Source organism: Mandrillus leucophaeus, unplaced genomic scaffold, assembly GCF_000951045.1.
Source record: "Mandrillus leucophaeus isolate KB7577 unplaced genomic scaffold, Mleu.le_1.0 Scaffold891, whole genome shotgun sequence".
NCBI lineage: Eukaryota > Metazoa > Chordata > Mammalia > Primates > Cercopithecidae > Mandrillus > Mandrillus leucophaeus.
In genome coordinates, this window is record NW_012109708.1 from 228,801 (window position 1) to 241,315 (window position 12,515).

At 53.8% G+C, this 12,515-nt stretch overlaps 1 protein-coding gene across 4 annotated transcripts in view; it reads right to left on the reverse strand.

Moving 5' to 3' along the window:
• Positions 1–2,148: 2,148 nt before the first annotated feature.
• The window catches only part of LOC105531523 (tripartite motif-containing protein 7), a 67,759-nt gene continuing 57,392 nt past the window's right edge, over positions 2,149–12,515 (reverse strand). The window contains exons 1-7 of one of the 4 annotated variants that reach the window (XM_011969457.1): positions 11,947–12,263; positions 11,491–11,586; positions 8,017–8,247; positions 7,258–7,280; positions 6,854–6,969; positions 6,373–6,408; positions 2,149–3,891 (exon numbers count right to left, since the gene is read on the reverse strand). In XM_011969457.1, coding sequence (XP_011824847.1) covers positions 3,380–3,891; positions 6,373–6,408; positions 6,854–6,969; positions 7,258–7,280; positions 8,017–8,241 — 912 coding nt within the window. In that variant the 5' untranslated portion in view covers positions 8,242–8,247; positions 11,491–11,586; positions 11,947–12,263 and the 3' untranslated portion in view covers positions 2,149–3,379. Of the gene's footprint in view, positions 3,892–6,372; positions 6,409–6,853; positions 6,970–7,257; positions 7,281–8,016; positions 8,248–11,426; positions 11,587–11,689; positions 12,264–12,515 lie in introns of those variants that run through there. The other 3 variants (XM_011969459.1, XM_011969456.1, XM_011969455.1) reach the window with 3 other exon arrangements.

The window sequence follows — 12,515 nt, forward strand, 5'->3', positions numbered from 1 at the left end:
AGCTGCGAGCTTCTCTTTCGCAGACAAATAGTTGACGCTTCCGCCGGCGCCACGCAGCCGCAGTCCGCTGAATCCCCGGCCAAGTTCGGTGGCGGCTGAATCCAAGCTCCTCCCCCGGCCGCAGCCATCTTGCCCATGTGTCAGTGGCGCGAAACGGCCGTTAGTCCCTGGAGGGAGCTCCGCGGAGACTGTTCCGGCGTTGGGCGCGCGCGCTGGCGGGAGCTGTCAGGGCGGGGCGGTACCGCCGAGCTCGGAGCTGTGAGGAGCGCCCCGGGTCTTGGGCGGGGCTGGGGGGCGGGGAGGGGCGTGCGCAGGATTGGGGAGCACGTTTTGCGTCTCGCTGTGCATGAGGAAGCGGGGCTCCAGGTCAAGGCTATGGAAAGGTCAGGGAATGGTGTCAGTGCGCCCGTCCTGCAGGGTGTCCAGGTCCGAGAGGTTCGGGCGGGACCTGGGGCGAGCTGGGTGGTGGGGGAGTGGTGGGGGCAACAGGAGGTGGAGGCCGACGACGGGGGCGGGGAATCTGGACGGCCAGGTGTTTGGAGGCGCTGGGGTCGGAAGGGTCCAGGCGAGGTTGGGGGTGGGTGCTAGCCCCTGTCTCATATTTGGATGAATTAGGAAAATGCAGCTTTTAGGGCACACCCTGACATGTTCTCTCAGGGCCCAAGGGAGGAGAGGGGAGAAGGATGAGGGCCCAGCCTGGCAAAGGACAGAAAGTGGTGGGTGTCGGAGGTGGACCCTGGTCTGGTGGCCTACCCTGCCCTATGCTCCCTGCAAGGCCGGGTGACTTGGGTCACTGGGCGCCCAGAGGCAGGCCCCTAGGTGCCCCCCAGTCTGGATGCTGAGGGTCCCTGTAAAGGTTTGGCGGCAGAGGCCTGGGCTTGTGGCTCAGCAGCTAGGACTGATGGGTGAATAAGAAGGGCCCAAGTTAGGCCAGTTGTTCTCACAGACCCAGAGGTCTCTATAGAGTTTATGATGCCCTGAGTCTAGGAGAGGGAAATGCACACACGCGCCCTCGAGGACACCAGCATCCTGACATCCAAGTTACTGCACTGCCCTGGTTACCAAGAAAGAACATCTCTTCCCTTCTATAGGCAATTGGTACAGTCAGTAACTGTTGTTACGTTTCTTCAGATATATAGATACGTATGTAGTTACTCTGCAAACGCACACTCTGAGAGACACACGATTGCACTCATGGACACAGAAACGGAAAATAAACATGTGGACAGCTACTCCCAGTCCCCAGACCTGACCCTCGTGTGACGCCTCCCCCCAGACATTGTACTTTCTGGGACCTGTAATGTGTGTTGTGATGCCCAGCACATTTGTGGGATGGTACAAAGGGAATTATGATACTTAATCAAAAAGCCGTACAAGCCAGATAACATTAGGGCTCAACGGTAACAATAGGCGATTTAGTTAGGAGATTAATGTTAGAGATTGGTTTTCCTTGTGGAAATCAGTGGTATTCAAATGCCTGAACTGGCTACCAGGTTTTAGAGTTGCTCTCCATGTATGAGCAGAACATAGAATTCACTCTCTGGAATGCTTCTGTGCGCAGGACTTTGAAACGACCCTGTCCTCAGCCTGGAGGATATAGTATTCTGATTGTCTGGTGCTGTGTCAACTGGGCCTGCCTCGGATAGTGTCGTGCCTGCCCCATGAGAACCTTATGTGCAAAGTGGGCTTGAAGCATCTCAGAGACAGCACTGAAGCTCCATGTCACAGGGCTATTCAGCTATCATCGCCCCTGCTTGCCAACACCTCTGTCTACATAAGCTGTGCGGGATAGAATTAGGTCCGAGTCTGGTATTCTGTTCATCCAACCTGGTAGCCAGGTAGCGAGGGAAGAAGCCTGTGGCCCTTGTCTAAATACGAGGTGATTAATATTTAACAACAAATCAACAATAGGGTATGATCAAACTGACTTGGGTCTCTTTGCAACACCTGAACCTTATGCACATGCTCATAAATGCCCTCTCCAAAATACACACACACACACACCCCCCACCCAGGAAAGGTGAGATACAAATGCACACTCCTTCCGTATATAAACATGCCTGCTCATTCACTCTGGCAGAAACCCTGGCTCACACTTATGCTCCTGTGCTCGGATCCAGGGAGTAGAAAATGAGCCAAGCCAACTATAAAGACAGCTCACAGTCTTCATTTTCATCCCCTCACTCCCTTCCCAGGGCAGTGCTGAGCAGGGAGCAGCCCACTGCCACCCTTCCAGAAGCCCAGCTATCCAGAAGCTGGAGAACAAGTAGACAAGGGGCTGAGGCTGGCCAGAGGAATGCCCTTCAGGGCATGGGCTGAGAAGGCCTTGGCACCAGGGTGCTCTGCAGTTGGCATTTTTCCCAGTCTGTCAGGATCATGTTTGTGCTCTGTGCATTTAGAGCTGGCTGCATCTTTAAAATTGTAAGTGCCAACTTGTGTTTTATGTTTCAAAGTTCCAGAAGCAAAAACAAAACAAAAAAAGTTTGGGTACAGCAGCTCACACCTGTAATCCCAGCCCTTAGGGAGATGGAGACTAGAGGATCACTTGAGGCCAGGAGTTCAAGACCAGCCTGGGCAACATAGCAAGACCCAGTCTCTTAAAAAAAAAAATTAAAAAGAACAAAGTTCCAGAAGCTTTGCTGTCCTTCTCCAAGCAGAGTTTGTACTTTGGCACTGGAAAGTGGGGGAGTCAGGTGTTTGTGGGAGCACATTTGGGTTGTTGCTTTGGTCAGGAAGCACCCATCACTCTGTATCCTCCGGCTAAGGAGTGCTGGAGAGCTGTGATGCCCATTGTCCCGGGCTTCTCCCTCAAAGACGGCCAAGGGTCTCCTTCCAGGTTTGGCCGGGACTGTCCTCTGAGCTGGGAGCACAGGGCTCCTCCCTGAGTAGCTGACCTGTCAGGCCAGCTGGATCCAGAGGTCCCACAACCTCTCAAGGCAGCGCTGGAAGCTGTCCAGAAGGCAGCAGCCATGATAAGGAACCTGGTTGAGGTGGGCCCAGACCTGTCCCCTGGCAACAGAGAACAGCAGGACTGGCTTTGACATTGTTTTAGGGAGCCAGAGCCCTTCCCAGTCAGGGCAGAAGCCCCGTGGAGAGCTGGGCTCCTGACCTCACCAGCCTCCACCTCCTGAAGGCTCTGGCCAAATCCACGTGTGACCTCAGGAAGGGAACACCCCCAGGAGGCCAAGGCCCCTGTCCCTGCTCAGTTGGCCACAGCCTCACTCTGCTGCCTCGGGGTTGTGTCTATAGCAGCCTCTCTTGGGCAGCCGGGGTCAGTCAGGAGCACGGAGGGCAGACCCAAGACGGACTAGGCAGCTCTGGGGAGGTGACATCCCTTCCCATCGGCAGTCCAGAGACAGGAGCTCCCCAGCAGTGTCCCTCAAGGCCAGATTCGCAAGTAGGTGCCAGTGGAGCAAACAGAGAAAAGCGGGAACACGCGCTCCTGGAAGTTGACGCGGAAGGTGTAGAGGTGGCGCATGTCCTCCACGGCGTAGAAGGACACGGCTCCCACCTCGAGGTCCAGGGCCACCCGCACGCGCGACAGGTGCCCGCAGCTGAGGGGCGAACGCTCGGGGCTGGTCACGGCCCAGTACTGGCCGCCGTTGAGCTGCAGGGCCCAGACGCCCTCCTCGGGGGTGAAGGGCGTCAGGCCCTTTCGGCGCACGCTCTCGCGGGCCACACCAAAGGCCCAGCCGTCCTTAGAGCCCACCTCCACCTCCCAGTGATGCCGGCCCGAGGAGAAGCCGCAGGACGCCAGGACGCGGGTGTTGGTGTCGAAGCGGCGGGGGTGGTTGGGCAGCTCCTGGGCCCGCTCGCCGAGGCGCACGCTCTTAAGATCCAGAGAGAGGATGAGGCGCGGGTTGGCTGTGTCGGGATCCAAGGTGAGCTCCACTGCAGACAGAGACAGGGAGAAATGTCCCCACGCAGGCAGGCCGCTGGCATACTCTTTGCAGGGCCGCGCCCGACCTTGCTTTGCAACCTGCCTGACTTTCCCTCTGGAATCCATCCAGCACGCAGCGCCAAGGCCCAACCAACCCCCATGCTCTGCATCCCAGATATTTTGCTTCCCCCCTCCCCGACCACTCAACAAGTACTTACTGAAATCAAACAAATGCAATAGGTGGGCCTGATCTGAACCCCAATTCAAAGAGATGGGGATATTTGAATGCTAGACATTGGAAAGAATCATTAATCTGTCCAGGTGTGATGACTGCTTTGTGATTATGTTTTACAAAGTCTGTTTCTTTAGAGATAATACACTGAGGTATTTATGTCAATAATATGTTGACTCTGATGCTTTAAAATAATACAGTAGGCCGGGTGCGGTGGCTCAAGCCTGTAATCCCAGCACTTTGGGAGGCCAAGGCAGACAGATCACCAGTTCAGGAAATCGAGACCATCCTGGCTAACACCGTGAAACCCCGTGTCTACTAAAAAAAAAAAAAAAAAAAAATTAGCCAGGCGTAGTGGTGGGTGCCTGTAGTTCCAGCTACTCGGGAGGCCAAGGCAGGAGAATGGCCTGGGCCCGGGAGGTGGAGCTTGCAGTGAGCCAGATCTCACCAATGCACTCCAGCCTGGGCAACAGAGCGAGACTCCATCTCAAAATATAAATAAATAAATAAATAAATAAATAAATAAAATACGATAGGGCCGGGTGCCTTGACTCACGCTTGTAATCCCAGCATTTTGGGAGGCCGAGGCCGATGGATCACATGAGGTCAGGAGTTTGGGACCAGCTTGGCCAACATGGCAGAAAACTTGTTTTGTATTTTCTCTACTAAAAATACAAAAATTTGCCCAGTGCGGTGTCCTGTGCCTGTAATTCCAGCTGTTTGGAAGGCTGAGGCATGAGAATCGCTTGAACCCAGGAGGCAGAGGTTGCAGTGAGCGGCGATCAGGCCACTGTACTCCAGGATCTTACTCCAGAGCAAGACCCTGTCTCAGAAAATGAAATAATCCCATAAGAAGTGGATAGCAGTGTCTATGAAAACTATGGCCACTAATTGATCACTGCTGAAGGTGAGAGACGGGTATGTAACCTTCTTTACACTCTTCTCTCTACTTTTGAGTATGTTAGAAATTTTTCATAATAGAAAGTTAAGGCCAGGTATAGAGGCCCATGCTTGTAATCCTGGCACTTTGGGAAGCAGAGGTGGGAAGATAGCTTGAGCCCAGGTGTTGGAGACCAGCCTGGGCAATACAGTGAGATACCTGTCTCCACAAATCATAGAACATTTAGCCAGGCATGGTGGTGTGCTCCTGTAGTCCCTGCTACTTGAGGACGCTGAGGACAGAGGATCACTTGAGCTTGGCCGGTCGAGGCTGCAGTTCCACTGCACTCCACCCTGGGCAACAAAGCGATACCTTGTCTCCAAAAATAAAAACTTAAAATATGTACAGTAAGGGGATACCACAGAGTATCAGATAGTCTTGCCTGCCTGCAGCTTCCTTCCCACAGGGGGAGGATTAAGGATAGATTGTAAACATAGAAGACGAGAGGAACCAGAAGAGCAGGCTGTAACTTCAACCAGAGTGGCCAGGGAAGACCCTCACTGCAAAGGGGCATTGAGCAGACATATAAAGAAGGCAATGAAGTGGGCCACGCGACTGGCTGGGGAAAGCATGTTCCAGGTAGGGGGCTGGGGTGGGGGAGCCTGGCAGTGCAAAGGGCCTGGGATGGGTGTGTGCTTGGTACGCTGAAGGAACAGCAAGGAGGATGTGTAGCTGCATGGAGTAGAAGGGGTGTGCAATGAGGCCAGATCCCTTGGGCCCTTGAGACCACCATGAGGACTCTGACCTTTAACAGGTCAGAGGGGCTGTGGCAGGGCTCTGAGCAGAGGAAGGTCTGGTCTCATTCAGGTGGTTTAGGTGGCACCCAGGCACACTCTGATTTAGCTCGGACATCAGCATCAGAATATGTGCCCTCCCCTCCCTTCCCTCCCCTGGGTGTTGGATCCCACACACTCTAGAGCTCTGCAAGAGTAAGAACAATATTCCTTCCAGTCTTTAGCTTCCCCTTGCTTTCCTGGTCCCCTGTATGCACCCCATCGCCAGGAGAGGTTTCCGTCCGTCTTGGAGTGGGGACTGGGCAGAGGCTCACCCAGGTGGCCGAGAAGCCTTTCCCAGTCTGAGTATCTCCAGGTACAGGGCATTCCTGCTCCTAACCGACCTGCAGCGTTTGGGCCAACAGGTCCCACTGCCATCTGAGGGTGTTGGAGCTCCCAGGATGGGGAGGGGGTGGCATGAGGGAGGGGACAGAGGAACAGGGTTGCCGAGGTGGGTGGGTGGAAGGCACCGACCATATGCAAAACCCTGAGATGGTCACCAGCAGGGAGTAGGTTCTCCATGTGGCCATCACAGCACCATCCCTACCTTTCTCCTCTTTCTCCAGCTCTCCCCGAAGGTCCTCTGAGGAGGAGAAACAAAGCAAGGCATGCATGAGCGATATGGGAGATTACATGGCAAGGTCACCAGCTCTTTATAGCCCAGCTGACTCATTCATTCCCCAGAGACTCCTAAGGCCAAGCATGGGGAGCCGGGGGCAGGGAGCCTATACCCAAGCATTCTAGTTCTACCTGAGTGGCTCTGAGCTCAGCTCCCCTGCATATCCCTCTTCCTACCCCCAGTCCCCCAGCAGGACCCCTCTACCCCATCTGTCCCCATGAGAAGCTGCATGCCCTGCGGGGACCTGACTAGATTTGCCACCACAGCCCCTACACCAGTCTGGCCATGGCACAGCCAGCTCATATTTTCACACACAGCTTCTGGAAAACACACCCAGGGACCCCTGAGCTACCAGGAACCCTCCACCACCACCGCACTACGTGGCCCAGCTCAGCGCCCAGGCCCCTACCTTTGAACTTCTTCAGCATCCCTTTTAAGACAAAGGTCTTGAGAGAAACATTCCAGACTTTATTCTTCATCTCAGAAGAGACTGTGGTTGGCTTGGGGCCAGGCACATTGCTACACCTGCAGGACAAGGGCTCTGAGAAGGGCCTGTCTGCACAGTTTTACTCCCACAGGCTGTGACAATTAGGATGGCGAGGTCGTCTTGGCGGAAAGAGGTAGAAAAGGGAGAGCCGGACCTCATGCAGGAAAACCCATGGCCAGGCAGGTGGGCATTCGTCTCAGAAGGTCCCCGGCAAGCAAGTCGGGGGATCAGGAGGTGAGAGGTCAGGGGACAGGAAATAAAGAGAAGGCTCAGTGAAAAGAGAAGAGGCAACTTAGAGAGGCCCCAGGAGCTGTGAGGTCACTCACCTGCTCAGCGTGCTTTTGAATTCCTGGAAGGAAAGATAGAGGAAACCAAATCAGCATCAGGTAACCTCCATTCACCTCTGAGGAACAAAGCTTGCCCCTTGCTGTGCCTCCAAGATGTAAGCGGTAAGCAGGTGTGCCATGCCTCACTGCCTGCATGGACTTAGGTGACAGCAGCTTGCAGTGGCTGCTGGCTGCGGGGTGTCTCATCCACACAGTGGACCTCTCACCCTTTGCCACAGCTCTTCGCATGCTTTCTTTCTATCTTTGCTGCTTTCTTTATTACAGAATCATCACTGGAGCTATCCCATGGGACCCAGTGCTGTCTGTGTCCTGGAAACCACCTGAGGGAGGTCACAGCCCTTATGCACCTCCTGCTCACTCAGCCCAGTAGTGACTGTTATTAACCCATCTGTGGATTGTGAAGTTTATCTAGTGGTTTATAACTTTTTTTTTTAGTGAAATAGAATAGAAAACATCAAAGTGCATACGTGTAGCAAAGGTGAGTATTATCTTCTGAGACTTTTGTCTCAAGCATGCGATTCTGAAATACGATATATATTATTGTGGCTCATGGTCAAGAAAGTGTTATCACATCCCTCTAGACCTCCAACCCCAGGAAAATCAGGGCACTTCCCTCTAGTCCCCTTCAGCTCCAGATCGTGTGATTCTCCTGAACCCCCAGGACTGATACTGTCCTCTAGCTGCCGGTCCTGATGCTTTCGGACAAATGACTTGAGCCTCTGGCTGAGCCAGACTTACCTGGAGAAAGTCAAGGTCAGGCTTTTGAGCTGTCTCCTGGATCTGGCTGCTGAGCTTGGACAGCTGGGTGATCTCAGCACCGAGCTGGGCCAGATTCTCATTCTGCTTCTGTGCCACCTCGCGGGACAGTTCCTCCAGGCGGCTTAGCAGCCGGCCCTCCTGCTCCACTAGGAAGGCCCTCAGCGCCTGGAACTCTGCCCCCACCTTCTCCTGCTCCGCTGCCATCTGCTTCTGTCCCAGGAGGAGAATTGGAGAGGTAGGGGACTTGAGCATGGAGACATAACATTTGGCCAGTGGCCTGAGTCATCCCATAGGGCAAGGCTTCATCCCTGTCACTGCTGGGGGATCAGAGACACACCCACCTATGCAGGCAGTGCATGCTCTATTTTCAATGTCCCAGCTCCGAACAAGCTGTAGTCTCAACACATGCTCTTTTCTCCCTTGCCACAGATGTGCCCACGCGTGTCTGTGGACCTGTGCTCCACCACCTAAACCAAGGCAGCATCATACTCCCCCCAGAACTACACCAAGTGGCAGTTTCCTCACTTGAAAAGCAGAAGGGATAAATTAGTGCCTCCTGGGGCAACCATAGGATTAAACTGAGATTGCCTTTTCCTCCTTAAGCACGTTAATTTCATCACCCTCAAACTGTTACTCTTCACTTTGTTTTTAAAGGACATCTTCCCTGTTTAGCAGTTATAATGGTAACACATGCTCAAAATACAAAACTTGGGAGATGTAGGAAAGTAGAAAGAAGGAAGAAAAGTCCGATGCCAGTGACCAGAGGTAGCAGCTCACCTCCAAGGAACTAAGTGAGAATATGCTGTGTGCAAGCTTGATATTCTATTCTTTCCGTTAACAGCATACACGGGATTTTTTACTCGAGTTTTCAGATGCAGACTCATGCCCTGATCTCTTAATTTTTTATAGGAACACACGTGTGGTGCTCAGTATGTCCCACCAGGAAGTTTCTCTTCCTTAAAACTCCTGGGCGGAGGAAGGGAGTCCCGGGAAGCTGGGAGACCTGGGTTCAGGTGTCGCACAATGCCCCCACCTTTCCTTCAGCTTCCAGGCAGGCTGCAGTAGCCCGGAGAGCCTTATAGGTATTAACTCCCTCAACCCTGACGGCAGCCCAGTGAGGTGGGTGCACTTCCCCCGAAGTCTTTCAGGTGAGGAGACAAAGACAGACACATCACCGGGAAGTGGTAAGCCAGGCTTCTAGGCCAGGGAGCCAGAACCTAGAATCTGAGCTTCTGGCAGCTACGTCATATTGCCTCACGAGGAAATAACAAGTGAAACAGTATTTACCAAAACACTCTACACCAGGGTTTCCCAACCTTAACGCAGGTGACATTCTGGGCCAGATACTCCTTGGTTGTGGGGGGGCTGTCCTGCGCCTCATAGGATGTTTAGCAGCCCCTCTGGCCTCTACCACTAAATGCCAATAGCATCCGTATCCCACTGTTGACAACCAGAAATATAGTATCTCCAGACTTTGCCAGATGTCCCCTGGGGTAGGAGTATTTTCAAATAAGAGTATTCCTGCTCCCTTTTATGTTGCAGCAATAGTTGGACTCTACCTCTGATGTTTCATTAAGCAGAGTATTTAAATGATACGAGCATCGTAAATCACAGAAGTATTTTCTCACTGTAAAGAAGAGGTGGAGCTCACACCTGTAATCTCAGCACTTTGGGAGGCTGGGGGGGGGCGAAGTTAGGGGAGGAGGTTGCTTGAGCCCACGAGTTCCAGACCAGCCTGGGCAACATAGGAGACTACCCCCAACCCCAGCTCTACGAAAAATAAATGAAAAATTAGCCAGGTGGAGTGGTGCACACCTGTAGTCCCAGCTGCTCAGGAGGCTGAAGTGGGGGGGTCGCTTGAACTACTCCAGCCTTAGTGACAAAGCAAGACTCTATGTAAAAGCAAAACAAAACAACAACAAAAACGAATGTGGGGGTGATGGATGGATGTTGGGAGCGGACACAGGTGGAAGGTGTTAAGCAAGGCCTGGGGACTCCGGTCAGAGACCGTGAAGCTGCCACCGGTGCCTGGGAAGGCCCTCTGGTGCCTGGATGTCAACCAGTGGCGGAAGAGCTGCACTGGAAGTTGTTTCTCCAGCGGAGGAGGGACGAAGGTCTGGAGGGAGGAGGGACGAAGGTCTGGAGGGAGGAGGGACGAAGGTCTGGAGGGAGGAGGGACGAAGGTCTGGAGGACGAGCTCTTCATCATGGAGGGAAGTGAGTGAGTGGGTGGGAAGGTCTGGGATGCACGCTGGATGCAGGCACCACAGATATAGTTGAGGGTCTGGAAAGGACCCTAGGGTGTCTGAACTCCAGGCTCCTTCTCCACCTCTCCTGACATTGAGGATGGGAGGGTCCTCTAGTTCACCTTCCTCCAATTCCCTGCTTTGACAGGCCCTAGTAGATCCTTTCATTCTTTTTTTTTTTTGATGGATTTTCACTCTTGTTGCCCAGGCCGGAGTGCAGTGGCGTGATCTTGGCTCACTGCAACCTCTACCTCCCAGGTTCAAGCTATTCTTCTGCCTCACCCTCCCGAGTAGCTGGGATTACAGGCAATGCGCCACCACACCCGGCTAATTTTGTATTTTTAGTGGCGATGGGGGTTTCTCCATGTTGGTCAGGCTGGTGTGGAACTCCCAACCTCAGGTGATCCGCCCGCCTGGGCCTCCCAAAGTGCTGGGATTACAGGCGGTGAGCCGTGGCATTCAGCCAATCCTTTCCTTCTTTCAACACTTATTTACTGAGCTAGGAACTGAATTTGCGAGGTAGAAAATGACCGATGGTGATTCATGTTTGCTTATCTTAACCAAAATTAGTCCCCATTTCACTTTCCTGTTCTACTCTAAGGAAGATAAAATATCATTCCAACTTGGGGTAGAGGCAGATGCCAGTATGCAAGACCCTGGGCTGTGCAGCAGGGGCTACTGTCAACTCAAGACCCCAAACTGCCTCACTGTGCCAGAGCCATGAAGCAGCTGACACCCTCCAGCCCCTTCTCCCTTAGCCTCAATTTCAAATAAAAAAACTCTGAAAACGAAAATTTTTTCACTACTCTTTTGTTGATAAAACATCCCATGAGGCTCTTTATCGTATTAATAGTCCCATTTATTGAATATTCATGTTTCTCTGCAGAAATATTAATGTGTTCAATTACAAGATGCTTCCACAGGCCCTAACTGGTATGTTATGTAATATCAGAGTGACTGTATGTCCTGATTCGCTGGGACAGTTCCAGTTTAAGCCAGTTGTTTTGCAATTAGCACACCTTTTCACTTTAAAAAGCTCTGGTTTGTACAGTAATTATATGGTCGCCCTATGTAACATGCACTCTTTTATTTTTCTGAAATCTATTCTGCGGTTCCATAGCACACACTCCAACACCACACACACTGAGCCCTGGTGCTGCCTAGGCCTCTATAGTCTCCCACGGGGTGCCGGGGGGTGCCTGGCTCACCAGGAGCTCCTTGCTCTCCTTCTCTTCCGTGGACCGGGACACCTCATAGTCCTCCAGTTCCTTCTTCAAGACCCTCAGCCTGGACTCCAAGAGCTCCTGTAGGTGAAGGGAAACAATGTGAGGTGGGGAGGAGGGGATTCTGGAAACCCCCACCTCTGCCTCCTGGAGCCAGCCAGGAGAAAGGGAAGGCCCTGCTCACTGAGGGGGAGGCCGGGTAGAAGTCTGTCTACACTGCGAGGGGACTCTGAAGGTCTCGGGATCTTGCGTCCCCAAAAGCATCTGCTGGACCAGCCAGACTGAAACACAAGCCTCCAGCAGCCCTACCCCTAGTCGTCTCCTCTGCTCTCCGCCACAGGAAGCCCTGTGGGTGGGAGAGTTGGAGCAGGATAGGCGAGCAAGGAGAGACTGGGGACTGCCGCCCGAGCCTCCCCGCCCCGCCCTCACCCCTGCCCACACCCTGGCTGAGGCTCAGCGAGAAAACAGCAAAGAAAGGGCGCTCAGAATCGACAGCCTTGGCACAGTCAGACGGCTCTCGGTGCTGCTTAACCCAGGAGCCCCCTCCCTGGACCTCTTGGCGAGGTCCTCCCACTCAGTTCCACGAGGCGGGGACTTTGAGCAGAGCCCGCTTCAGGGAAAGAGATAAGAGTGGGGGCAGCGGCTGCCTGGCTGTGCCGGAGATGTCCCGCGGGCGCAGAGCTGCGGACACGCAGACCAGGCTAGAGGCTCTGAACAGACAGGAAAAACATCGCCAAGTCCGCGGGGGACGTCGCGCAGGCAGCCCAGTGTCTGGCCCAGAGGGAAACGCAGTGGGGGTGGGGTGGGGGTATTGGTGATGTTCGGGGTGACAGAGAACCGCGCTCAGCCGGGGAACCCGTGCTGGGCTTCCTGAAATAGGAGAAAGAAGGGAGGGCTCACCCGGGCCTCCTGATCGACAGTCTGTTCTCTGCACCGCGTGCGCGGGAGCGCGGGACCAGGGCAGGGGGTCCCGGGGACCCACAGGGGTGGGTGCGGGCTGCGCTCACCTT